The 26,840-nt window shown below is 43.2% G+C and overlaps 1 protein-coding gene across 1 annotated transcript in view; it reads right to left on the bottom strand.

Moving 5' to 3' along the window:
- Positions 1-8,685: 8,685 nt before the first annotated feature.
- Positions 8,686-26,840, bottom strand: part of LOC115157357 (ephrin type-A receptor 4) — a 62,945-nt gene continuing 44,790 nt past the window's right edge. The window contains exons 5-17 of the mRNA XM_029705544.1: positions 25,723-26,169; positions 21,249-21,373; positions 20,315-20,474; positions 20,062-20,173; positions 14,638-14,696; positions 14,410-14,523; positions 13,170-13,355; positions 12,963-13,024; positions 12,665-12,874; positions 12,304-12,480; positions 11,985-12,175; positions 11,666-11,824; positions 8,686-10,912 (exon numbers count right to left, since the gene is read on the bottom strand). Of these exons, the coding sequence (XP_029561404.1) occupies positions 10,783-10,912; positions 11,666-11,824; positions 11,985-12,175; positions 12,304-12,480; positions 12,665-12,874; positions 12,963-13,024; positions 13,170-13,355; positions 14,410-14,523; positions 14,638-14,696; positions 20,062-20,173; positions 20,315-20,474; positions 21,249-21,373; positions 25,723-26,169 (2,132 nt within the window). The 3' untranslated portion in view covers positions 8,686-10,782. The remainder of the gene's footprint in view (positions 10,913-11,665; positions 11,825-11,984; positions 12,176-12,303; positions 12,481-12,664; positions 12,875-12,962; positions 13,025-13,169; positions 13,356-14,409; positions 14,524-14,637; positions 14,697-20,061; positions 20,174-20,314; positions 20,475-21,248; positions 21,374-25,722; positions 26,170-26,840) is intronic.

The following is a 26,840-nucleotide window of genomic DNA, read 5'->3' on the forward strand; positions in this document are numbered from 1 at the left end:
GTCTGGACATTCTCCTCTGACCTCTCTCATTAACAAGGTGTTTTTGCCCACAGAAATGCCGCTCACTGAATGTGTTTCTGTTTATCGCACCATTCTCTGTAAACTCTAGAGACTGTAGTGTGTAAAAATCCCAGGAAGGCAGCTGTTTCTGAGATGCTGGAATCACCATGTGTGGCATCAACAATCATACCACAGTCAAAGTTGCTTAGATTACACATCTTGCCCGTTCTAATGTTTGGTGGAACAACATCTAAAGCTCTCTACTCTATATACTCTATATATTGAGTTGCAGGCAGCCACATGATTCGCTGTTCGAATGTAACCTTCCTTGATGAGCTAAGTCAGGTCTGTAGAGCTGATGGCATGACCTATGTCATTGTGTGGGATAATGTCAGGTTCCACCATGCTCAAATGGTGCAAGCATGGTTTCAGGCCCATCCACAATTTACCACCCGGTACTTACCACCATACTCTCCTTTGCTTAACCCGATTGAGGAATTTTTCTCCACATGGAGGTGGAAGGTATATGATAGGCGCCCTCATGAACAAGCCACCTTTCTCCGGGCCATGGATGACGCATGCAATGACATCACGGCAGACCAGTGTCAGCCTGGATTCGCCATGCCGAAGATTCTTCCCAAGATGTTTGGCTAATGAAAACATCCATTGTGATGTGGATCAGAACCTGTGGCCAAATCCACAAGACAGAGTTGATGGAAATATAGAAGTACAGTAATCAATCCTTTGTTTTGCTTTTTACAGTAAGCCAGGTGAGGAACACTGCAGTTGACCTTTAACGTTTTTTCTTTTTTTGTAGCTAATTATTTTCGCTTTGATTCAAAGAAACCTATGTTGTGATTTTATTGTATTTCGTCAATGAATTTCATATTTTGTTCAATGATTCCTCTGTGTCTGTAGTATTCTCTCTACTAGTCCTTTTACAGTGATGTATTTACGTGTAGTAGCATAATGCAACATGTGTCACATTTTGTACTACAATATTTAATGATTGTACGAACAACTACACAGTGAAACTATCGGTATCTTGTGTGTGGGTGATCTAAATGAATGTTCCTATGGTATTTCATGATAAATTAGTTATTTGAACCAATGATTCTGCAAGTGCAAGGTTTCTTTAAAGATATGAATGCACAATGCAATGTTTTGAACATTGGACAGCCTGTGTTACAAGTGATGACCGTTTTGAGTTTTGTGTCTAGAGTTTTGAAAAATGACCACAAGGTTCCTTGATTGTAAAAGACTGTAATGCTGCGTGGTTCAAATTAAATCAAACTTTATTTGTCACATGCGCCAAATACAACAAGTGTAGACCTTACCGTGAAATGCTTACTTACAAGCCCTTAACCAACAGTGCAGTTCAAGAAGAGTTAAGAAAATATTTACCAAATAATCTAAAGTAAAAAATAATAAAAAGTAACACAATAACATAACATTAATGAGGCTATATATAGGGGGTACCAGAACCGAGTCAGTGTTCAGGGGTACAGGTTAGACATAATTTGTACATGTACAGTTAAAGTTGTAAGTTTACATACACTTAGAGTCACTAAAAGTCACTAAAACTCGTTTTTCAACCACTCCACAAATGTATTGTGATGTCATGGCTTTAGAAGCTTCTGATAGGCTAATTGACATCATTTGAGTCAACTGGAGGTGTCCCTGTGGATGTATTTCAAGGCCTACCTTCAAACTCAGTGCCTCTTTGCTTGACATCATGGGAAAATCAAAAGAAATCACCCAAGACCTCAGACAAAAAAATGTAGACATCCACAAGTCTGGTTCATCCTTGGGAGCAATTTCCAAACGCCTGAAGGTACCACATTCATCTGTACAAACAATAGTATGCAAGTATAAACACCATGGGACCACGCAGCCATCATCCGCTCAGGAATTAGACCTGAAAGGCCGCTCAGCAAGGAAGAAGCCACTGCTCCAAAACCGGCATAAAAAAAGACAGTCTATGGTTTGCAACTGCACATGGGGACAAAGATCGTACTTTTTGGAGAAGTGTCCTCTGGTCTGATGAAACTAAAATAGATCTGTTTGGCCATAATGACCATCGTTGTGTTTGGAGGAAAAAGGGGGATGCATGCAAGCCGAAGAACACCATCCCAACCGTGAAACACGGGGGTGGCAGCATCATGTTGTGGGGGTGCTTTGCTGCAGGAGGGACTGGTGCACTTCACAAAATAGATGGCATCATGAGGAAGGAAAATTATGTGGATATATTAAAGCAACATCTCAAGACATCAGTCAGGAAGTTAAAGCTTGGTCGCAAATGGGTCTTCCAAATGGACAATAACCCCAAGCATATTTCCAAAGTTGTGGCAAAATGGCTTAAGGACAACAAAGTCAAGGTATTGGAGTGGCCATCACAAAGTCCTGACCTCAATACTATAGAATATGTGTGGGCAGAACTGAAAAAGCATGTGTGAGCAAGGAGGCCTACAAGCCTGACTCAGTTACACCAGCTCCGTCAACTTATTGTAGGAAGCTTGTGGAAGGCTACCCGAAACGTTTGATCCAAATTAAACAATTTAAAGGCAATGCTACCAAATACTAATTGAGTGCATGTAATCTTCTGACCCACTGGGAATGTGATGAAAGAAATAAAAGCTGAAATAAATCATTCTCTCTACTATTCTCTACTATTATTCTGACACTTCACATTCTTAAAATAAAGTAGTGATCCTAACCGACCTAAGACAGGGAATTTTTACTTGGATTAAATGTCAGGAATTGTGAAAAACTGAGCTTAAATATATTTGGCTAAGGTGTATGTAAACTTCCGATTTCAACTGTAGGTAGGGGTGAAGTGGCTATGCATCGATAATAACAGTGAGTACGAGCAATGTACAAAACACATGGGGGGGGGGGTCAATGTAATAGACCAGTGGCCATTTGATTAATTGTTCAGCAGTCTTATGGCTTGGGGGTAGAAGCTGTTAAGGAGCCTTTTGGTCCTAGACTTGGCGCTCTGGTACCGCTTGCCATGTGGTAGCAGAGAAAACAGTCTATGACTTGGGTGACTGGAGTCTCCGACAAGGATGGCAGGAAGCTTGGCCCCAGTGATGTACTGACCCGTACGTACTACCCTCTGTTGTGCCTTACGGTCAGATGCCGAGCAGTTGCCATACCAGGCGGTGATGCAACCGGTCAGGATGCTCTCGATGGTGCAGCTGTAGAACTTTTTGAGGATCTGGGGTCCCATGCCAAATCTTTTCTATCTCCTGAGGGGGAAAAGGTTTAGGCAGGCTACCTTCACTTCCTTGGGCGCAGGGACGATGGTGGTCTGCTTGAAACATGTAGGCATTACAGACTCAGTCAGGGAGAGATTGAAAATGTCAGTGAAGACACTTGCCAGTTGGTCTACGCATGCTCGGAGTACACATCCTGGTAATCTATCTGGCCCTGCGGCCTTGTGAACGTTGACCTGTTTGAAGGTCTTGCTCACATCGGCTACCGAGAGCGTTATCACACAGTCATCCAGAACAGCTGGTGCTCTTGTCCGTGCTTCAGTGTTGCTTGCCTCGAAGCAAGCATAAAAGGCTATTCTGGTAGACTCGCGTCACTGGGCAGCTCGCTTCTGGGTTTCCCTTTGTAGTCCATAATAGTTTTCAAGCCCTGCCACATCCGACGAGCATCAGAGCCAGTGTAGTAGGATTCAATCTTAATCCTGTATTGACGCTTTGCTTGTTTGATGGTTCATCAGAGGGCATAGCGGGATTTCTTATAGGGGTCCGGATTATTGTCCTGCTCCTTGAAAGCGGCAGCTCTAGCCTTTAGCTTGATGCGGATGTTGCCTGTAATCCATGGCTTCTGGTTGGGATATGTACGTACGGTCACTATGGGGATGACGTCGATGCACTTATTGATGAAGCCTGTGACTGAGGTGGTACTCTCCTCAATGCCATTGGATGAATCCCGGAACATATTCCAGTCTGTGCTAGCAAAACAGTCCTGTAGCTTAGCATCCGCATTATCTGACAACTTCCGTATTGAGCGAGTCACTGGTACTTCCTGCTTTCGTTTTTGCTTGTAAGCAGGAATCAGGAGGATAGAATTATGGTCAGATTTGTATGCATCTCTGTGTGTGGAGTAAAGGTGGTCTAGAGTTTTTTTTCCTCTGGTTGCACATGTGACATGCTGGTAAAAATTTGGTGAAACTGATTTATATTTGCCTGCATTAAAGTCCCTGGCCACTAGGAGTGCCGCTTCTGGGTGAGCTTTTTCTTGTTTGCTTATGGCCTTATAGAGTTGGTTGATTGTGGTCTTAGTGCCAGCATCAATCTGTGGTGGTAAATAGACGGCTACGAATAATATAGATGATAACTCTCTTGGTAGATAGTGTGGTCTACAGCTTATCATAAGGTACTCTACCTTTAATATTAGACATCGCTCACCAGCTGTTATTGACAAAAAGACACACACCCCCACCCCTCATCTTAACAGATGTAGCTTCTCTGTTCTGCCGGTGCATGGAAAATCCCTCCAGCTCTATATTATCCGTGCCGTTATTCAGCCACGACTCGGTGAAACATAAGATATTACAGTTCTTAATGTCCCGTTGGTAGGATAATAGTAGGTCATCAATTTTATTTTCCAATGATTGCATCTTAGCAAGTAGAATTGATGGCTGTGGGAGTTTACTCGCTCGCCTACGGATTCTCAAAAGGCAACCCGATATGCTTCCTCTTTTCCACCGTCTTTTCTTCACGCAAATGACAGGGATGTGGGCCTGTCCCGGGAGAGCAGTATATCTTTCTCATCAGATTTGTTAAAGGAAAAATCTTCTTCCAGTTCGTGGTGAGTAATCCCAGTTCTGATGTCCAGAAGTTATTTTTGGTCATAAGAGACGGTAGCAGCAACATTATGTACAAAATAAGATACAAACAAGGCAAAAAACGAACAAAATAGCACGATTGATTACGAACAAGTAAAACATCAGCCATCCTCTTCGGCGACATATTAACATCCCTAACAGGGTTAAAACAGAAACAGCTGAAAGGTTAACAGTTTAGGCATTCATTTTGAGTGGTTGAGGTTAGGGCTATGTTTTGGGGAAGGCTGAAAACAAAATAATTAAAAACAATGTGTTTCCATCAACTATCATCAAATATTATCACAGCTTGCTAGAGCATTGCAGTGGCGCAGTGGTCTAAGCAGCGCGCTCTGGCTCTGAGTATCATGAGTTTGCACCCAGTGCTGGACAATCGTTTAAGAGGAAGGCATATTATCGACATTTAGGGACTTTTTCAATGTCCGAAATCAAAGTGTACTTCTAGTGATCAGGCTGCCCTCCCCCTCTACCCAGCTCCTACTGACCTCTACTGACGTCTACCCAGCTCCTAATGACCTCTACTGACCTCCACCCAGCTCCTACTGACCTCTACCCAGCTCCTACTGACCTCTACTGACCTCCACCCAGCTCCTACTGACCTCTACCCAGCTCCTACTGACCTCTACTGACCTCTACCCAGCTCCTACTGACCTCTACTGACCTTTACCCAGCTCCTACTGACCTCTACTGACCTCTACCCAGCTCCTACTGACCTCTACTGACCTCCACCCAGCTCCTACTGACCTCTACCCAGCTCCTACTGACCTCTTGGCTCTCATAAGTTATGAGGCCAGAAGTTCATAAACTTCACTGTGGAAATAGTGATATGTTGATATGCTTCAGTTTGCTGTGATATGACTGGTTTCATATTTGTCTCCATTGATCGTAAGGACGGTGAAATAGATTTAAATCTATTGTCATTTGTATTTACAATCCCCTTATCCAAACGTCTTACTCATTTACCTAGCTCTTATCCATTTGTAAATGACAGTGCATGGAGAATGGTGTTATTTCCATTATTCATCATTTCTTCAAGCGTAAAGGTGGGGGATTTCTGATGGAATTAAGTCAAGGTCAGAATACGAAGTATCTGTAGACACACCTTCATTTGATTTATCTCTCCCCCAAACCAACAGCAGGTGAATGGCATGCTATTCTCATGCTTAAATTCAAGGTCAGAATACACCTAGAGAGAAAAGTGCATAAAAAGGGAATTACGTTCCATTTACACGCGCTTAACTTGGTCCACTAGTGGAATCAGTGGACACAAACACACACTGACAGAGGGAAAGAGGAGATGGAGGGGAGGAACCTGCACTGTTCCATTGTGCACTAGACCAGCAAAGTACAATAGAGTCAACAGCATCTCTCTCTCTCTCTCTCTCTCTTTCTCTCTCTCTCTCTGTGTATGTGAATATGCGCGTGCATAGCTGTGTGTGTATATGTGCGTGCATGGCTGTGTGCGTCTTAAAGAGAGCTTTTCTGGGTTGAAGGAGGATTGGGGCTTGTAGTGTCTGAAGGTGATTGGGAATTGGTGGTAACATTGCAACGGTGAAGGCTGTTGTGTAAGTAGCAGCAGGATTAGTGTTAATCACACTGGTATCCCCAAGGGGATTCTGGGTAGACCATAACAGAGACGTGGGAGGTCTGCTGACCACACCCTCCATCCCCTGACCCCGAGAACTACCCCCTCCCCTCAGTGACCCTCTATGACCTCAAGACCAGGATTCCTCAACTCTGGGTCCATATTCACACTGCATCTCTGGATTGCTGCTCTAGAATCAGGTCCCCCCTGTCAATTTATGAATTATCGTCTAAAATACAAAACTGGTCCTATATCAGCATTTCTACATTTCATTATAACCACGTAATCCCATTGACGAGACTTCATTATAAGGTTTTAGCTATTTGAAGTATTCTAGATAACTATTCAGCAGAAAAGTAAGAAATCATAGAGCTATTACCAAACTGACTGGACTAAGCAGCTTTTTAGGGTAAAAAGTGCTGTAGTAAGATGCTACTTCAGACTCATTAATTGTCTCCTAATGTCTGTCTCAGACTCATTAGTCAGCTTTTAATGTCTGTCAGATGTTACCTGTCCACTGGCAGCAGGGGACATGGATCACATGACTCGAGTCAGTGGCTTTAGTAATGAGGGGAGCACAAGTTGCCAAGTTGGACAGGTGGCTACACCAGGATGGTGAGAGAGAAGGAGAAAGAGAGAGAAGGGGGAGGGGACTCAATTCTATCTACAGTGTATGACAGAAAGTCTCATTTTCTTTCCTCTCCTCTCCCCTCCTCTTCCCTCATCTCCTCTTCTCTGCTCTCCCCTCCTGTCCTCTCTTCTCTCCTCTCCACTTATCTCCTCTTCTCTTCCCTCCTCTGCTCTTCCCTTCCTTTCTCTCCTCTCCTCTCCTCCCATTTTCTCTTCTCTCCTCTTCCCTCTTCCCTTATCTCCTATCTTTTTCTCTTATCTCCTCACATCTTCAATAATATATTAAGAAGTATTGGAGATTGAACCGGGATAAGACATAATTTCATGTTGTGGATATAAGCTAATTTACACTTGGGGGACTGCCTGGCACCTCTCTCTACCAGTACCAGCGGGCACACACACTTGCATGCACGTACACACACAAAGCACACACTCACCAGGTTTACCGTGGGAATGCCTCTGGCATTGCATTGGTCAATGAGGTGATGCATTTAAATGGAAATATATTTAAACCCTGGCTGTATGTGTGTGTGTATGTGTGTGTATGTGTGTGTGTGTGTGTGTGTGTGTCTAAACCCTGTCTCTCTCCTCCCAGTCACACATACATTAGGGTACGGTTGGCTGGGTATTAAAGACACCCCACTGTCACTCCCCCGTGTAAGACCAGGCGGGATTAGCCTGTTCTATTACCACACTAATCTAGTGACCAAAATACCACAATGACACCCTACAGAGAGAGGGAGAAAGAGAGAGGGAGATAGGGGGGCAGAGAGAGAGAGAGAGAGGGAGAGAGAGAGGGAGGGAGACATAGAGAGGGAGACAGAGGGGAGAATCCTTTCTCTTAATATGGTTTCTTGCAGCGACAGACAGACAGGCAGTTTAGGAACTGGTGTCTAACTTGGTGCTTGGGTATCCCTCAAACTCTATTAGAATCGTAGAGTGGGTGCGCCTGTATTCATATGACAGGGTGTGTTTTGTGTGAGAGAGCAGTGTGTGTAAGGCCGTTAACGGGATCAACTCTTCAAAAAGACTGTCACAGCATATCTCTGCCCCGCACCCCTAACCCACAGGGCTATGTGGGCTATGTATGTCCATGTGTGTGTGTCTGTGTCAGTCAGATCCTATGCAAAACCCTGGTGTAGAATGTCTGAGTATCCAAGGTGATTTGCCTGTTGTCTCCAGCTGGCAATAATTTTATTTCATCCAAAATCAAATGAACAAATATCCCAGATTTGAATGTGAAATTGAGGTTTGGTTTTGTGCAAGCAGTTGCTGAAGTGACACATATCCCTGAGTACACCATGTTCTGTACTGTGTTAGCCCCCTGTCCTTTACCTATTCTGTCCATGTGTAGTTCTCTCCTGTTGTGGGTGTGTGTGTATGTGTGTCACAGTGTGTGTTTAGCAGATGGCACTCTCCACACCACTGAACGTTTTAACAGAACGCCTCCCAGCACCCTTCACTTGAATCCACCTGGCTTTGCCGCCGCTGGCCAGAAGACACTAGTGAACACTCTTCACTTCGTTACATACACACAAACACACACACACTTCCCAGTCACACACACTCTGCCGCATCTGTGGCAAAAATAGGTTCTGACAGAAGCAGCTCATCTCAGTTTGGACATTTATTACAATGCAATATGTCAGTCAGTCATTTTCCATATTCCTATTTTACAATTAACAACCCAGATAATTAGAAGACTATAAAGAGAATGAAATGCTTCATGTACCTGAATTCATTTTCAAACAATTACATTCACAAAGACATAGAATACCTACAGTATATGCTAATCGTTGACTAGATAAAACTGCTAAAACCATTGTTAGTGTGTTCATCCTCAATAAAAAAGGCATTGAGAGCTTGGCACAATAAATTCTATCACATAACACTCTCCTTCCCATCTTCCTGGCTTTGCATATCCAAAACTGGTCCTCAAAGACATGCACGTGCGCGCACACACACACGCACACGCACACACACACACACACACACACACACACACACACACACACACACACACACACACACACACACACACACACACAGAGCATGATGCTTCAGAACTACACTTTCTCAGCTTGTCCTTTAAGTTTCTGTTGACTTTCAGACATCCTTCAAATGTTGCAGATAGACATCTCTAAACATCTCTCCTCTACCAGCTGAAAATTTGACAACATTCTGTCACGGTTCAGATATGATAAACAGCACATTTACACAATGACAAAATATAGACTATCGTAGTCATATGAAATGCCTTAGGCCATACTTGGTGGACATTCAACTCCTGGTTTTATTCATTGAACTCTGCTTCACTATAAACTTACAAGTCCTTGTTGATGAATTATTAGTACTTGTCAACAAAGTTCAATGGATGGACTACTCCTTAGTGGTTATGGGAGTTGGAGTAGTGTGGTCCTGAAATGGATGGACTACTCCTTAGTGGTTATGGGAGTTGGAGTAGTGTGGTCCTGAAATGGATGGACTACTCCTTAGTGGTTATGGGAGTTGGAGTAGTGTGGTCCTGAAATGCATATGTGGCAAATTGGAGAGATATATTCTGTTTGTGTAGTGGAGATCAAAAACAAAAGTTTATCTGAACAGAAAACATTGGCACCACTCTGAACTAGGGCTGGGCAATATATCAAATTCATTTGAATTCATGTTTTTGCGCAATATATATATAAACTCTTTTTTTTAATAACATTCTTATATCCTCTTGTTCTCATGTTGTCTTTTAGGTCTCGTCTCCTTTGTTCCTTCGGTGCTGTGTGCACCTTCCCATTTACACCAGAGATCTGTATCTAATGACGAGATGCTCATGTCTCTGCCCTAACAATGGGAGGCGATAACAATTCAACTGTTCTGCCTTGTAAACTAGCAAATAAATCCAAGTTGGCAAAATGTTAAATATAAAGATTAGCTGGCTACTCACTACGACGTGGACTGGTGCTTGAGAGATTAGAAACAATCTTCTGTAAAGCCTTCTACAAGAAGTTAGTCATTATTATTGAATGTGCATTATGCATGCTTCTAGTTATTACATTTGTAACAAAAATTGCATTTTCATAGACAGACTTGAAAGCCATATCAGTGATTATTGCAAAAAAAGAAGGTTAAACTATTTTGATAAAATAATACAATAATTAGTGAAATGTAGTGTATTTTACCTTTATGTATATTCAACTACGCTTATTTAGAGAAAACCTTTTAAAAATGGATATATCGTGAATCACCCATAAATATAATCAAGATATGATTTTTAGGCCATATCGCCCAGCCGAACTCTAAACAAACTACAGAAACGTTTCGCACATGACTTAAAAGTCATCATGACTGTGACAAACAGTGTTGTGTCACGGTCACCAAAAAAATAAAAATAAGCAGTTTAATTAATTTTTTTTACACAGACGCATATGTACAAAAAGTAAACAGAACAAGAGACGGAAAGTTCCGTTGGTTCCACTGAAACACACAGGGAACCTCTTCAACAGCTTCTTCAGCCTCAGGTCAATCCTCAGGGCATAGTTCAAAGGTTATATGGTTTATAAAAGTGCCTCTTTTCTCTCCTCCGTTCATATTTTCTGTTGTAGGGTTTGTTTGTTGACGTTATTCCTTATGAAAATCTCAATCTAAAGTGCATGGATGACGTAAATGGAATTCATTAAAACAAATGTCTGTTTCTGTTTTATATCCATTCACTGGCTCAGACGGGAACCATACTGTCCTGCATCTGTTCCTCTATTTGTTGCATGTGGGACAGCAATACCTGCTGCACACTGGCAAGGATCTGGTCCTGGTGTGATGGTGTGACGATTCCTATACTGGCCATGTCCCTGTAAACATAGTACAACACACAATTAGGCATGTTGGGAGTTGAACAGAGCATGCACACGGACACACAAAAAGAGAGAGAGAGAAAGAGAGAGAGAGAATAGGAGAGAGAGAGAGAGAGACTACTGACAAAGGCCGCCGTAGGCAGACCTGGCTCTCAAGAGAAGACAGGCTATGTGCACACTACCCACAAAATGAGGTGGAAACTGAGCTGAACTTCCTAACCTCCTGCCAATTGTATGACCATATTAGAGACACATATTTCCCTCAGATTACACAGATCCACAAAGAATTCCAAAAAAGAAACCCAATTTTGATAAACTCCCATATCTACTGTGTGAAATACCACTGTGTGCCATCACAGCAGCAATATTTGTGACCTGTTGCCACAAGAAAAGGGCAACCAGTGAAGAACAAACACCCTTGTAAATACAACCAATATTTATATTTATTTATTTTCCCTTTTGTACTTTATCCATTGGCACATTGTTACAACACTGTATATATACATAATATGACATTTGTAATGCCTTTAATCTTTTGGAACTTCTGTGAGTGTAATGTTTACTGTTCATTTTTATTGTTTATTTCACTTTTGTATATTATCTACTTCACTTGCTTTGACAATGTTAACATATGTTTCCCCATGCCAATAAAGCCCCTTGAATTGAATTGAGAGAGAGAGGGAGAGAGACAGAGCGAGAGATAGAGGGAGAGAGACAGATAACGAGACAGATAGAGAGAAACCGACTCACTGCTGTGTGAGGGTTAGCAGGCTGTCAGGACTGGTGTATCCAGCAGCTGTGAGGGTGTCTCTGTACATGTCCATCCCTATAGCCTGGAGCCAGTATTCTACTGACCACACTGACACAAACTCTGGACCTCCTACAGGCTCCAACAGAGTGGGAACAGGCCTGCACAGAGATAGAAAGAATGAGTTACAGTGAGTCCATGTTATGCTGAAAAAACATTAAAAGGGCCTGCAATGAAAGACATGGTTTCTTCTGTGTGTGTGTGTGTGTGTGTGTGTGTGTGTGTGTGTGTGTGTGTGTGTGTGTGTGTGTGTGTGTACACCTCTCTCCTCCTGTCCTCCTCAGTGTGGTGGTTGGGTTGCGGATGAGTTTATCCAGAATGTTGAGGATCTGCGTGAAACTGGGTCTGTGTATTCTGTCTCTCTGCCAGCAGTCTAACATCAGTTGGTGCAGACAAACTGGACAGTCCATAGGTGGGGGCAGACGGTAACCCTCATCTATCGCTTTTATCACCTAGAGAGAGGGGAGATAGGGATCAAGTGGGTAAGAAAGCATGTTTAACTAACTTTGTCTAACTGCTCAACTTAGTTTCTGTCTCACATTCAGGCGAATGTCCTGTTTTTGAGTTAACACACGCTTACATCCTGGTTACTCATGTCCCAATATGGCCGTTCTCCATATGACATCACCTCCCACATGACCACGCCGTAGCTCCATGTGTCAGAGGCTGGAGTGAACTTCCTGTAGGCGATGGCCTCTGGAGCAGTCCATCTGATGGGGATCTTCCCCCCTGGAGAGTGGTACGTCCCGGTCACCTCCTGTAACACATGGAAGAGAATGAGAAAATGAGAAATTAGGATCCACAGGTGCTAAGGACTCACATTTAAAAGATGAGTGATCTAACAATCATTGAAACCTTATCTTGCATAATAAATCATTACTCCAGACAAGTAATATGCATGTTTAGGTTCTATGTTCTTTCCTGTGTTTCTGTGTTCTTACCTGTGTGGTGTATGCTGCCTCAGACTCATCCTCCAGTACTCGTGACAGGCCGAAGTCAGACACCTTACACACCAGGTTGCTGTTGACCAGGATGTTGCGGGCGGCCAGGTCTCGGTGAACGTAGCTCATGTCAGACAGGTACTTCATGCCCGACACGATGCCACGGAGCATGCCCACCAGCTGGATCACTGTGAACTGACCGTCGTGTTTCTAACGGAGAGAGACAATATAGACATTAGAATAGAATTTACAGTATGAACACAGAAAGACACAGACTCTCTCTCATTCTCCTTCTTACCCTGAGGAAGGTGTTGAGGGATCCATTCTCCATGTACTCTGTGATGATCATCACTGGTTTACCTGAACAGGAGACAAACAAGCAGCGATTAAGCCAGGGTGGAGTTCCACAAAGATCAGTTTTGGGTTCCCTGCTTTTACTTCATAAATGAAGAAAGAACCTGTAAATCTCTGCTTAGATTGGTCAAAGTAGCTGTCAATCACTCACATCGTGTGACCACACCCTCCAGTCTGATGATGTTTGGGTGGTCGAACTGTCCCATGATGCTGGCCTCAGAGAGGAAGTCCCGCCTCTGTTTGTCAGTGTATCCTGCCTTCAGACTCTTTATGGCCACGTAGATCTCTCTCTTCCCCTGGAGACGCAGACAACCACTACACACCTCCCCAAACTCACCTACAACACACACAGACACACAGTATAAATAACTACACACCTCCCCAAACTCACCTACAACACACACAGACACACAGTATAAATAACTACACACCTCCTCAAACTCACCTACAACACACACAGACACACAGTATAAATAACTACACACCTCCCCAAACTCACCTACAACACACACAGACACACAGTATAAATAACTACACAACTCCCCAAACTCACCTACAACACACAGACACACAGTATAAATAACTACACAACTCCCCAAACTCACCTACAACACACACAGACACACAGTATAAATAACTACACACCTCCCCAAACTCACCTACAACACACACAGACACACACAGACACACAGTATAAATAACTACACAACTCCCCAAACTCACCTACAACACACAGACACACAGTATAAATAACTACACACCTCCCCAAACTCACCTACAACACACACAGACACACAGTATAAATAACTACACAACTCCCCAAACTCACCTACAACACACAGACACACAGTATAAATAACTACACACCTCCCCAAACTCACCTACAACACACACAGTATAAATAACTACACACCTCCCCAAACTCACCTACAACACACACAGTATAAATAACTACACACCTCCCCACCTCACCTACAACACACACAGACACACAGTATAAATAACTACACACCTCCCCAAACTCACCTACAACACACAGACACACAGTATAAATAACTACACACCTCCCCAAACTCACCTACAACACACACAGACACACAGTATAAATAACTACACACCTCCCCAAACTCACCTACAACACACACAGACACACAGTATAAATAACTACACACCTCTCCAAACTCACCTACAACACACAGACACACAGTATAAATAACTACACAACTCCCCAAACTCACCTACAACACACATAGATAAACACAATATCAATAACAACTCTCACACACACACACACACACACACACACACACACACACACACACACACACACACACACACACACACACACACACACACGATTTAATGTGAGCGTGTGCGTCAGGCTCCCTTACCGATGCCAATGACTTTCTCTATGTGTATGTTGGAGGCGTCAATCTCTTTGGCAAACTCATGGACAGCCTGGTCCGGGTCCTCATAGGTGAAGGGGTCCACGTAAATCCTCACACCTTCAGATGGAGAGGGGGAGGGAAGGGAGATGGTTTGAGAAAATAAAGGAAGGGATACAGGGATGCCCACATGAGTATGTGCTCGGCCATGTTTGTTTGTGTGTGTGGTCTTACCTGGGTTTAAATGTTTCTCCTCCTCTAAGTCCTGCTTAGCTTTGCTGTATTGTCCCCTCCTGAAATAACAGAGGTAGAGGATGAAGTAGTGAAGTTGAACAGAACACAGCTCGCTAACATATAGAAGAAGGAGAGGGGGATGGAGGGAGAATAGTGACTTAGGAAGAAGGAGAGGGGGATGGAGGGAGAATAGTGACTTAGGAAGAAGGAGAGGGGGATGGAGGGAGAATAGTGACTTAGGAAGAAGGAGAGGGGGATGGAGGGAGAATAGTGACTTATGTGTGTGTGCGGGTGTGGGTGTGTGCATGCGTGTGACACCTTAGTCCTGAGAGCCACTCTCAGTATAAAGCAGCCTCAAGGGAGAAGTTGTGTGTGTGTGTGTGTGTGTGTGTGTGTGTGTGTGTGTGTGTAGGCAAGGGGAAGTTGATACAGGGGCTGTGTTTTTGTGGACACTAATGAGAAAATTGGGGACAAGGGGATTACATGGTGAGCAATCAGGCCTTCAGGAAACACTGTCTCTTTTAGGACAAATCAAATCAATCAAATCAAATGTTATTTGTCAGATGCACCGAATACAACAGCTGTAGACCTTACAGTGAAATGCTAACTTACAAGCCCTTAACCAACAATGCATTTTAAAGAAGTGTTAAGAAAGTATTTCCTAAAATGAACTGAAGTAAAAAATTATAAAAAATACAAATCAAAAATAAGAAAAATAAGAAATAATTAAGGAGCAACAATAAAATAACTGTAGGAAGGTTATATACAGGGGGTACCGGTACAGAGTCAATGTGCGGGGGCACCGGTTAGTCGAGGTAATTGAGGTAATAGGTACACTACCTTTCAAAAGTTTGGGGCCACTTATAAATGTCCTTGTTTTTGGAAGAAAAGCAAATGTTTTCTCCATTAAAATAACATCAAATTGATCAGAAATACAGTGTAGACATTGTTAATGTTGTAAATGACTATTGTAACTGGAAACGGCAGATTTTTTTATGGAATATCTACATAGGCGTACAGAGGCCCATTATCAGCAACCATCACTCCTGTGTTCCAATGGCACGTTGTGTTAGTTAATCCAAGTTTATAATTTTAAAAGGCTAATTGATCATTAGAAAACACTTTTGCAATTATGTTAGCACAGCCGAAAACGGTTGTTCTGATTAAAGAAGCAATAAAACTGGCCTTCTTTAGACTAGTTGAGTATCTGGAGCCTCAGCATTTCTGGGTTCGATTACAGGCTCAAAATGGCCAGAAACAAAGAACTTTCTTCTGAAACTCATCAGTCTATTCTTGTTCTGAGAAATGAAGGCTATTCCATGCGAGAAATTGCCAAGAAACTGAAGATCTCATACAACGCTGTGTACTACTCCCTTCACAGAAGAGCACAAACTAGCTCTAACCAGAATAGAAAGAGGAGTGGGAGGCCCCGGTGCACAACTGAGCAAGAGGGCAAGTACATCAGAGTATCTAGTTTGAGAAACAGATGCCTCACAAGTACTCAACTGGTAGCTTCATTAAATAGTACCTGCAAAACACCACTCTCTATGTCAACAGTGAAGAGGCGACTCCAGGATGCTGGCCTTCCAATCAGAGTTGCAAAGAAAAATCCATATCTCAGACTGGCCAATAAAAATAAAAGATTAAGATGGGCAAAAGAACACAGACACTGGACAGAGGAAGATTGGAAAAAAGTGTTATGGACAGACAAATCTAAGTTTGAGGTGTTCGGATCACAAAGAGAAACATTCGTGAGATGCAGAAAAAATGAAAAGATGCCATACCCTGTGGACGGCGCTTAATTGGAGCCAATTTCCTCCTACAAGAGGACAATGAACCAAAGAACAGCTCCAAACTCTGCAAGAACTATTTAGGGAAGAAGCAGTCAGCTGGTATTCTGTCTATAATGGAGTGGCCAGCACAGTCACCGGATCTAAACTGTATTGAGCTGTCGTGGGAGCAGCTTGACCGTATGGTATGTAAGAAGTGCCCATCAAGCCAAACCAGCTTGTGGGAGGTGCTTCAGAAAGCATGGGGTGAAATCTCTTCAGATTACCTCAACAAATTGACAACTAGAATGCCCAAGGCTGTAATTGCTGCAAATGAAGGATTCTTTGACGAAAGCAAAGTTTGAAGGACACAATTATTTAAATAAAAAAATCATTATTTATAACCTTGTTCAACGTCTTATATTTCCTATTCATTTTGCAACTCATTTCATGCATGTTTCCATGGAAAACAACAACATTTTGATGTGACCCCAAACTTTTGAACGGTAGTGTACATGTAGGTAGAGGTAAAGTGACTATGCATGGGTAATAAACAGAGAGTAGCAGCAGAGTAAAAATGGGGGTGGAGGTCAATGCAAATAGTCCGGGTAGCCATTTGATTAGGTGTTCAGCAGTCTTATGGCTTGCGGGTAGAAGCTGTTTAGAAGCCTTTTGAACCTAGACTTAGTGCTCCGTTACCACTTGCCGTGCGGTAGCAGAGAGAACAGTCTATGACTAGGCTGGCTGGAGTCGCTGGAAATTTCTTGTGCTCGGCCCTCCAGAGGCCTTCCTCTGACACTGCCTGGTATAGAGGTCCTGGATGGCAGGAACCTTGGCCCCAGTGATGTACTGGGCCAAACACACTACCCTTTGTAGTGCCTTAGGGTCGGAGGCCAAGCAGTTGCCATGCCAGGTGGTGATGCAATCAGTCAGGATGCTCTCGATGGTGCAGCTGTAGAACTTTGAGGATCTGAGGACCCATAACAAATCTTTACATTCTCCTGAGGGGGAATAAGCGTTGTCGTGCTATCTTCACAACTGTCTTGGTGTGTTTGGACCATGAAAGTTTGTTGGTGATGGGGACACCAAGGAACTTGAAGCTCATCCTGCTCCACTACAGCTCTGTCGATGAGAATGGGGGCGTGTTCGGTCCTCCTTGTCCTGTAGTCCACAATCATCTCCTTTGTCTTGCTCACATTGAGGGAGAGGTTGTTATCCTTGCACAACACTGCCAGGTCTCTGACCTCCTCCTTATAGGCTGTATCATCGTTGTTGGTGATCAGGCCTACCACTGTTGTGTTGTCGGCAAACTTAATGATGGTGTTGGAGTTGTGCTTGGCCATGCAGTCATGAACAGGGAGTACAGGAGGGTACTGAGCAAGCACCTGAGGGGCCCCCGTGCTGAGGATCAGCGTGGCAGAGGTGTTGTTACCTACCCCTACTACCTGGGGGCGGTCCGTCAGGAGGTCTAGGATCCAGTTGCAGAGGGAGGTGTTAAGTCCCAGGGTCCTTAGCTTAGTGATGAGCTTTGAGGGCACTATGGTGTTGAACACTGAGCTATAGTCAATTCTCACGTAGGTGTTCCTTTTGTCCAGGTGTGAAAGGGCAGTGCGGAGTGCCATAGAGATTGCATCATCTGTGGATCTTTTGGGGTGGTATGCAAATTGTAGTGGGTCTAGGGTTTCAGGGATAATGGTGTTGATGTGAGACATGACCAGCCTTTCAAAGCACTTCATGGCCACAGACATGAGTGCTACGGTTTGGTAGTCATTTAGGCAGGTTGGTGTTCTTGTGCACAGGCACTATGGTGGTCTGCTTGAAACATGTTGGTATTATAGACTCGGTCAGGGACAGGTTGAAAATGTCAGTGAAGACACTTGCCAGTTTGTCAGCGCATGCTCAGAGTACACATCCTGGTAATCTGTCTGGCCCTGTGAATGTTAACCTGTTTTACTCACATTGGCTACGGATAGTCGCCCGGAACAGCTGATGCTCTCATGTATGCTTCAGTGTTGCTTGCCTGGAAGCGAGCATAGAAGTTATTTAGCTCATCTGATAGGCTTGTGTCACTAGGCAACTCGCGGCTGTGCTTCCCTTTGTAGTCTGTTATAGTTTGCAAGCCCTGCCACATCCAACAAGCGTCAGAGCCGGTGTAGTACAATTCAATCTTAGTCCTGTATTGATGTTTGCCTGTTTGATGGTTGGTCAGAGGGCATAGCGGGATTTCTTATAAGCGTCTGGGTTCGAGTCCCACTCCTTGAAAGCGGTTTCTTTACCCTTTAGCTCAGTGTGGATGTTGCCTGTAATCCATGGCTTCTGTTTGCGGTATGTACGTACGGTCACTGTGGGGACGACGTCATTGATGCACTTATTGATGAAGCCAGTGACTGATGTGATGTACTCCTCAATGCCATTAGAAGAATCCCGGAACATATTCCAGTCTGTCCTAGCAAAACAGTCCTGTAGCTTAGCATCCTCATTATCTGACCACTTCCTTATTGAGCGAGTTACTGGTACTTCCTGCTTCAGTTTTGCTTTAAGCAGGAACCAGGAGGATAGAGTTATGGTCAGATTTGCCAAATTGAGGGCGAGGGAAAGCTTTGTACGCGTCTCTGTGTGTGGAGTAAAGGTGGTCTAGAATTTCTTTCCCTCTGGTTGCACATTTAACATGCTGGTAGAAATGAGGTAAAACAAATTTAAGTTTCCATGCATTAAAGTCCCCGGCGACTAGGAGCACCGCCTCTGGATGAGCATTTTCTTGTTTGCTTATTGCCTTATACAGCTCGTTGAGTGCCGTCTTAGTGCCAGCATCGGTTTGTGGTTATAAATAGACAGCTACAAAAGATATAGATGAGAACTCTCTTGGTAATAATGTGATCTACAGCTTATCATGAGATACTCTACCTCAGGTGAGCAAAATCTTGAGATTTCCTTAATATTAGATTTCGTGCACCAGATGTTATTTACAAATAGACATTGACTGCCACCCCGTGTCTTACCGGATGCAGCTGTTCTATCTTCCTGATGGACCGAAAACCAAGCTAGCTGTATGTTATCCATGTTGTCGTTCAGCCACGACTCGGTGAAACATAAGATATTACAGTTTTTAATGTCCCGTTGGTAAGATAATCTTGATCGGAGCTCATCCATTTTGTTACCCAATGATTGCACGTCGGCTAATAGGACTGATGGTAGAGGGGGATTACTCACTAGCCGTACTTACAAGGCACCCCGACCTTCGTCACCGATATCTCCGTCTCTTCTTCATACGAATGACGGGGATTTGGGCCTTGTCGGGTGTCTGAAGTAAATCCTTCGCGTCCAACTCGTTAAAGGAAAAAATCTTGGTCCAGTACGAGGTGAGTAATCGCTGTCCTGATATCCAGAAGCTCTTTTCGGTCATAAGAGACAGTGGCAGAAACATTATGTACACAATAAGTTACAAAAAACACACACAATAGCACAATTGGTTAGGAGCCCGTAACATGGCAGCCATCTCCTCCTGGTGCCCTCATACATATTGTCTCCTTTAGGACACACTGACTCCTTTAGGACACACTGACTCCTTTAGGACACACTGTATGTGTGTTTACCTGCGGCTGTGTGTGTGTGTGTGTGTGTGTGTGTGTGTGTGTGTGTGTGTGTGTGTGTACACCTGTGGCTGATGATGAAGACTGTGGTAGAGATGAGCAGTAGAACCACACCCCCACTGATTGACAGTAGGAGAAGGGTGGAGTTAGCGGCATTACCAATCAGAGGCAAGGGATCTGACAGGGGGAGGAGACAACAGGTCACAAACCAAGAAGTTTTCATTCAAAAACAGGTACATATTTTTTTATCAATATCCCTTGCTCTATAAAAATAGAAAAATATAATATAATATGAAATAATAGAACATAGTGTTGTACCTGAGTTGGTGGAAAACTCAAAGGGGGCGCTGAACTCTCCGTATCCGGCGGCAGTGCGAGCGCGCACGTGAAATACGTACACAGTGAGTGGGTTCAGTCCAGTGATATCAGCACTACGGGATGCCGTCTTCATAATGCGGTAGGACCTCTCCTTCTGATTCTGATTGGATAGGAGGAAAAGAAGTGAGGGTTGTGTCAATGTCCACTATATGAAGCGTTCCAATATACAGTACACCATACTAAAATACAACCCATTATAATTGGCAAGCAAAAAGAAAATGGGTAAGTGATGAGAACATGATTCTAAAATGTAACTTGAAGTTGCAGAACAATGTTTTCTGTGTGGATCTGGAGGGAAATCCCTCTCCCTATGGCCTATAATCACAAAACCATTCAAGCAAGGACACATTGACACACAGTCACAAATCCCTCCCACAGCTTGCCCATCTCTTATCTACATTGACTCAAACTCTCTCTCTTTTTCTCTCCCAACATATTTTATCTCGTATTATCTCTCCCTCCATTTCTGCAGGTTAGCGTTTTGTGTAATGAATCTTGTTCTGGAGGCAGCTCTGCAGTGGTCACTAGCTGGCACAGCATTTTAACCCTAACCACACTGCTAACCCTAAACTTAAATTAAGGAAAAAAATATATATTGGTTTTCATGAATTTTTACACTCAGTTCTGCCTCCAGGACAAGACTCACGACAATACATGTCAACCTGCTCCATTTCTCCCTCTATCCTTTTCTGTGTCAAACACAAGGAAAGCTTTGACGATAGTTTATTGGTTATTTTATAGGTCTATTGATAACAGTTGAAGCAGTTGAAGCAGGTGAAAACTTATACACTCACAGATACACATAACACACAGCTACAATAGGTTTCCATAGGATATCTGATTTCTGAACCGCGGTTCCCACGAGACACCTTACCTTCTCGTAGTACTTGACCTCGTACTCAAGGATGACCCCGTTGGCCCGGTCGGGCTGTTGCCATGCCAATGACACATCGTGCCTGGTGACATCACTGGCCTGGATGGACGTGACTGGGGAGGGAGCTATGTGAGAGAGTGCGAGAGTGAGAGAGAGAGAGGAGAGAAAGAGGGGTACACAAGTTGAAGAATGAACACTTCTTAACAACTGCCTGCTTAACCCGGAATCCAGCTGCACCAATGTGTCGGAGGAAACACTGTTCAACTGACGACTGGGGTCAGCCTGCAGGCACCCGGTCCGCCACAAGGAGTCGCTAGAGCGCGATGAGCCAAATAAAGCCCCGCCGGCCAAACCTGGACAATGCTGGGCCAATTATGTGCCGCCCTATGGGACTGATCACGGCCGGTTGTGATACAGCCTGGGATCAAACCTAGGTCTGTAGCGAAGCCTCTAGCTCTGCGATGTAGTGCCTTAGACCGCTGCGTCACTCGGGAGGCCCATGGCTTCTACATTCTATTGAACGGTCTTGAATGGTTTACCAGAATAGCTAAGACACAATGGCATAACAAATGCATAGAAAAATGCTTCAAGCTACGTGGTTGACAGGAAAGAACCGCATCACTTAATGTTGGATGGCAATCACAACGACCCAATTCACCCCAACGGAGTCCTGGATGACATGGCACCTTTGTCTAGGAAACAGGTTGCGGCCTGTCTCACCTCTTTTCATTCCGTCTTTCTATCACTATCAATGTCTGTCCCCTCCCTTTCTATCCCTCTATCATTATCTATCCACACCCTTTCTATCCCTCTAATATCGTCTTCCTCTTCCCCCCATGTCCCAGTATTATTGTGGTAATCACTCTGGCATACTGACCTTCAGGAGAAGAGAGTTATGTCACTGGTCTATGTGACTTTCTGGATTTATGATACTGACTCACTAAAGACAGAAAATTGTAATTTCAGAGTGTATGAGTATTGACTGACTCTGGTTAGTTCCCATACTACTATTTTACACCAGTAGGTGACGATATACTATACAAGAAGACAACACACTTCCATCAGTCAGTTAAAGTAGGTGTGTCTACCGCTATCTGTGACTCAAAGACATTTTACATTTAATATTACACAGAAAATACTAGACTGAGTGGATTGTGTTACACACAGACACACACATTTTAAATACAGTAAAACACAGACACCTCATCTGACTCACACTCCCGAACAAGATAAAATGAAACACCTCGTAAAACTTTACAGTCCTCCTAACTGTAAAGAGAAGTTGTCAAATGAGCAGACCTTCTCCCAGAACACGCACAGTTGAAGTCGGAAGTTTACATACACCTCAGCCAAAAACATTAGTTTAACAATTCCTGACATTTAATCCAGATAAAAATTCCCTGTCTTAGGTCAGTTAGGATCACCACTTTATTTTAATTATGTGAAATGTCAGAATAATGGTGAGAGAATGATTATTTCAGCTTTGATTTATTTCATCACATTCCCAGTGGGTCAGAAGTTTACATTCACTCAATTAGTATTTGGTAGCAATGCCTTTAAATTGTTTACCTTGGGTCAAACGTTTCAGGTAGCCTTCCACAAGCTTCCCACAATAAGTTGGGTGAATTTTGCCCCATTCCTCCTGACAGAGCTGGTGTAACTGAGTCAGGTTTGTAGGCCTCCTTGATCGCACACACTTTTTCAGTTCTGCCCACAAATTTTCTATGGGACTGAGGTCAGGGCTTTGTGATGGCCACTCCAATACCTTGACTTTGTTGTCCTTAAGCCATTTTGCCACAACTTTGGATGTATGCTTGGGGTCATTGTCCATTTGGAAGACCCATTTACGACCAAGCTTTAACTTCCTGACTGATGTCTTGAGATGTTGCTTCAATATATCCACATAATTTCCCTTCCTCATGAAGCCATCTATTTTGTGAAGTGCACCAGTCCCTTCTGCAGCAAAGCAGCCCCACAATATGATGCTGCCACCCCTGTGCGTCACGGTTGGGATGGTGATCATCTTGCAAGCATCCCCCTTTTTCCTCCAAACATAACGATGGTCATTATGACCAAACAGTTCTATTTTTGTTTCATCAGACCAAAGGACATTTCTCCAAAAAGTACAATCTTTGTCCCTATATGCAGTTACAAACCATAGTCTGGCTTTTTTATGTATGTTTTGGAGCAGTGGCTTTGTCCTTGCTGAGTGGCCTTTCAGGTTATGTCGATATAGGACTCTTTTTACTGTGGAAATAGATACTTTTGTACCGGTTTCCTCCAGCATCTTCACAAGGTCCTTTGCTGTTGTTCTGGGATTGATTTGCACTTTTCGCACCAAAGTACATTCATCTCTGGGAGACAGAACGCGTCTCCTTCCTGAGCGGTATGACGGCTGCGTGGTCCCATGGTGTTTAAACTTGCGTACTATTGTTTGTACAGACGAACGTGGTACCTTCAGGCATTTGGAAATTGCTCCCAAGGATGAACCAGACTTGTGGAGGTCTACAATTTTTTTGTCTGAGATCTTGGCTGATTTCTTTTGATTTTCCCATGATGTCAAGCAAAGAGGCACTGAGTTTGAAATACGTCCACAGGTACACCTCCAATTGACTTAAATTATGTCAATTAGCCTATCAGAAGCTTCTAAAGCCATGACATAATTTTCTGGAATTTTCCAAGCTGTTTAAAGGCACAGTCAACTTAGTGTATGTAAACTTCTGACCCACTGGAATTGTCATACAGTGAATTATAAGTGAAATAATCTGTCTGTAAACAATTGTTGTAAAAAAAAAATACTTGTGTCATGCACAAAGCAGATGTCCTAACCGACTTGCCAAAACTATAGTTTGTTAACAAGAAATTTGTGGAGTGGTTGAAAAACGAGTTATAATGACTCCAACCTAAGTGTATGTAAACCTCCGACTTCAACTGTATACATCATTAGGCTGTATGTATTTGTAGATATAGATATAGATACAGGCTTATTGTAAATGTGTATTATTCTCGCATCACCAACTTTATTGCAAAAAGACATACAAATGCACACAACTTTAAGCTACATATTCAATTGAAAGAGGTAATAAACTGCCTATTCATCCACACAGCAATTGATAAAACAGTACCATGTTTGAAAAACAAGTTATTTTGAGCTTATGTCAATATTACACAGGTAAGCTAACGGTTGCAGAAATCAGGAATGCATACAGGCTCTATAGACCTCTATATATGAATGACTGTGTCCAACACACCACCTGGTGTTATGTTGGGCACCTACTGACCCAAAAATATTTCTCAATAACAAGTATTGCTAAATCAAAAGGAAATACAGGCAGGCACTACATTAGTACAAGACAAAACAGCTCGCTGAATCAAGCATGATGGTCTTGTAAGTATAATAGCAAAGCTTGTTATCATATGATTCAAAAAGCTTGAAAAGGTAGTGGAATGGGAATAGTGTGATGTGAGAAGAATCTAATACTTTAACTTGTATGTGGTACAAATCACATTATTGTGGGAGAACCTCCTCTAAGAGTATGAATTAGGCTGTTTGAGAAGGTTTGAATACTAAGCAACCTGCCTCCACATAGTTTGAAGTACAATACCAACATAACTACTGTAGTTGGTCAAAGCTGTGTACTGGAAAACCTTGGTAGAGCATGGGTGGAATAGGCATTGTGGTGCTCATGTGAATTTCCTTTCTTTTTTGGCTTCAGACAAATGCGTACTTCTCACTTAAAACTTAGTTTTTTGTTTTTAATAGCCTATACGGTTAATTATGGCTGCATTGGTCAGAATCTGCCACAATATCAATGTTGCCAGTTAAGGTATATCAGGGGATAGTAGGGCTAGTTGGACAAGGCTATCTGAACGTGCACATGATGGAAGTTAGAGGTAGCCTAATATGAATTATTTAATATGGAAAAAAAGACCATTATGTGACTAAAATGGCTGTGACTAAAACTAGACTAAAATTGTCCAGTGTTTTAGTCGACTGATAATAAGTAAAACTAACAAAGGATGCAACCTCTATCTTTCTTTCTCTCTCTCACACGGTTTACTGAGTTTGTAGCAGAAATAAACTATTATACACTCATTTACTTAGTCTACATCACTCAGCATTTACACACACACACACACACACACACACACACACACACACACACACACACACACACACACACACACACACACACACACACAGTAAGAGGAGCAATAGACAAGTATTGTGTTACTGAGGCATCTAAACATCAACCTAAACCAATTACATGACGACTCCACTGTGGTATTATGTTTATGTCACTGAAACAAGTCACTCCTTGAGAGAGGAGACAAACACTAAATCCAATTAAACCAACCTGCTTCAGAAACTCTCAAACAGACATGGAATAAACAGTCCTGCTGGGCCTCTTAAAACACACATACACTCGCCCTCCACTTACTTCTAAACTCTCTCACACACACACAAACTCACCGGCCTGGTTGGTGGTGAGAGTGACAGACACACTCTCTCTTGCCCTTGCAGTGTGGCCTTGGGAAACTCCGTTGCGGGCGCCGATGGTGAAGGTGTAGCGTGTGTGTGCCTGCAGCTCGCTCACACACACTCTGGTGGCCCCCAGGCCGCTCTGCTGGGGGGAGAAGAGGACGTCTGGGCCGCAGGGCAGGCAGAGCTGGGCCCCAAGAGGCCCGTCAGGACCCCCAAGGCTACCAGCCTCTCCAAGTTCACTCCCAGACGAACTCCCAATCTGAGTTTGATTCCCGGTTTGACTCCCAGGGTAACTCTCAGGACCGTGGCAGAGCAGGCAGTCCACACTGTATCTGATGTCTGTTCTCCCTCCAAGCCTGAGGGGGGCGCTCCACTCTAGAACCACTGATGTCTCATTGACCTCTGAGATCAGCTGCTGTGGAGCAGAGGGGGGTTCTGGGATAAATAGGACAGGGAGGTTGAGTTAGAAATAATATTGTGGTTATGGTTACATACAGTGCCTTGCAAAAGTATTCACCCTTGGCATTTTTCCTATTTTGTTGCATAACAACCTGTAATTTAAATATATTTTTATTTAAATAGTCCAAATTGGTGAAGTGAAAAAAAATACTTGTTTCATAAAATTCAAAAAAATAAAAAAACGGAAAAATGGTGTGTGCATACAGTGGGGGAAAAAAGTATTTGATCCCCTGCTGATTTTGTATGTTTGCCCACTGACAAAGAAATGATCAGTCTATAATTTTAATGGTAGGTGTATTTGAACAGTGAGAGAAAAACGCAAGTCAAAAATGTTATAAAATGATTTGCATTTTAATGAGGGAAATAAGTATATATATATATATATATATACACACACACACACACACACACACACACACACAACACACACACACACACACACACACACACACACACACACACACACACACCTGTTCTGAAAGGCCCCAGAGTCTTCAACACCACCAAGCAAGCGACACCATGAAGACCAAGGAGCTCTCCAAACAGGTCAGGGCCAAAGTTGTGGAGAAGTACAGATCAGGGTTGGGTTATAAAAAAATATCCGAAACTTTGAACATCCCACGGAGCACCATTAAATCCATTATTAA

Source organism: Salmo trutta, chromosome 21 (assembly GCF_901001165.1).
Source record: "Salmo trutta chromosome 21, fSalTru1.1, whole genome shotgun sequence".
Lineage (NCBI taxonomy): Eukaryota > Metazoa > Chordata > Actinopteri > Salmoniformes > Salmonidae > Salmo > Salmo trutta.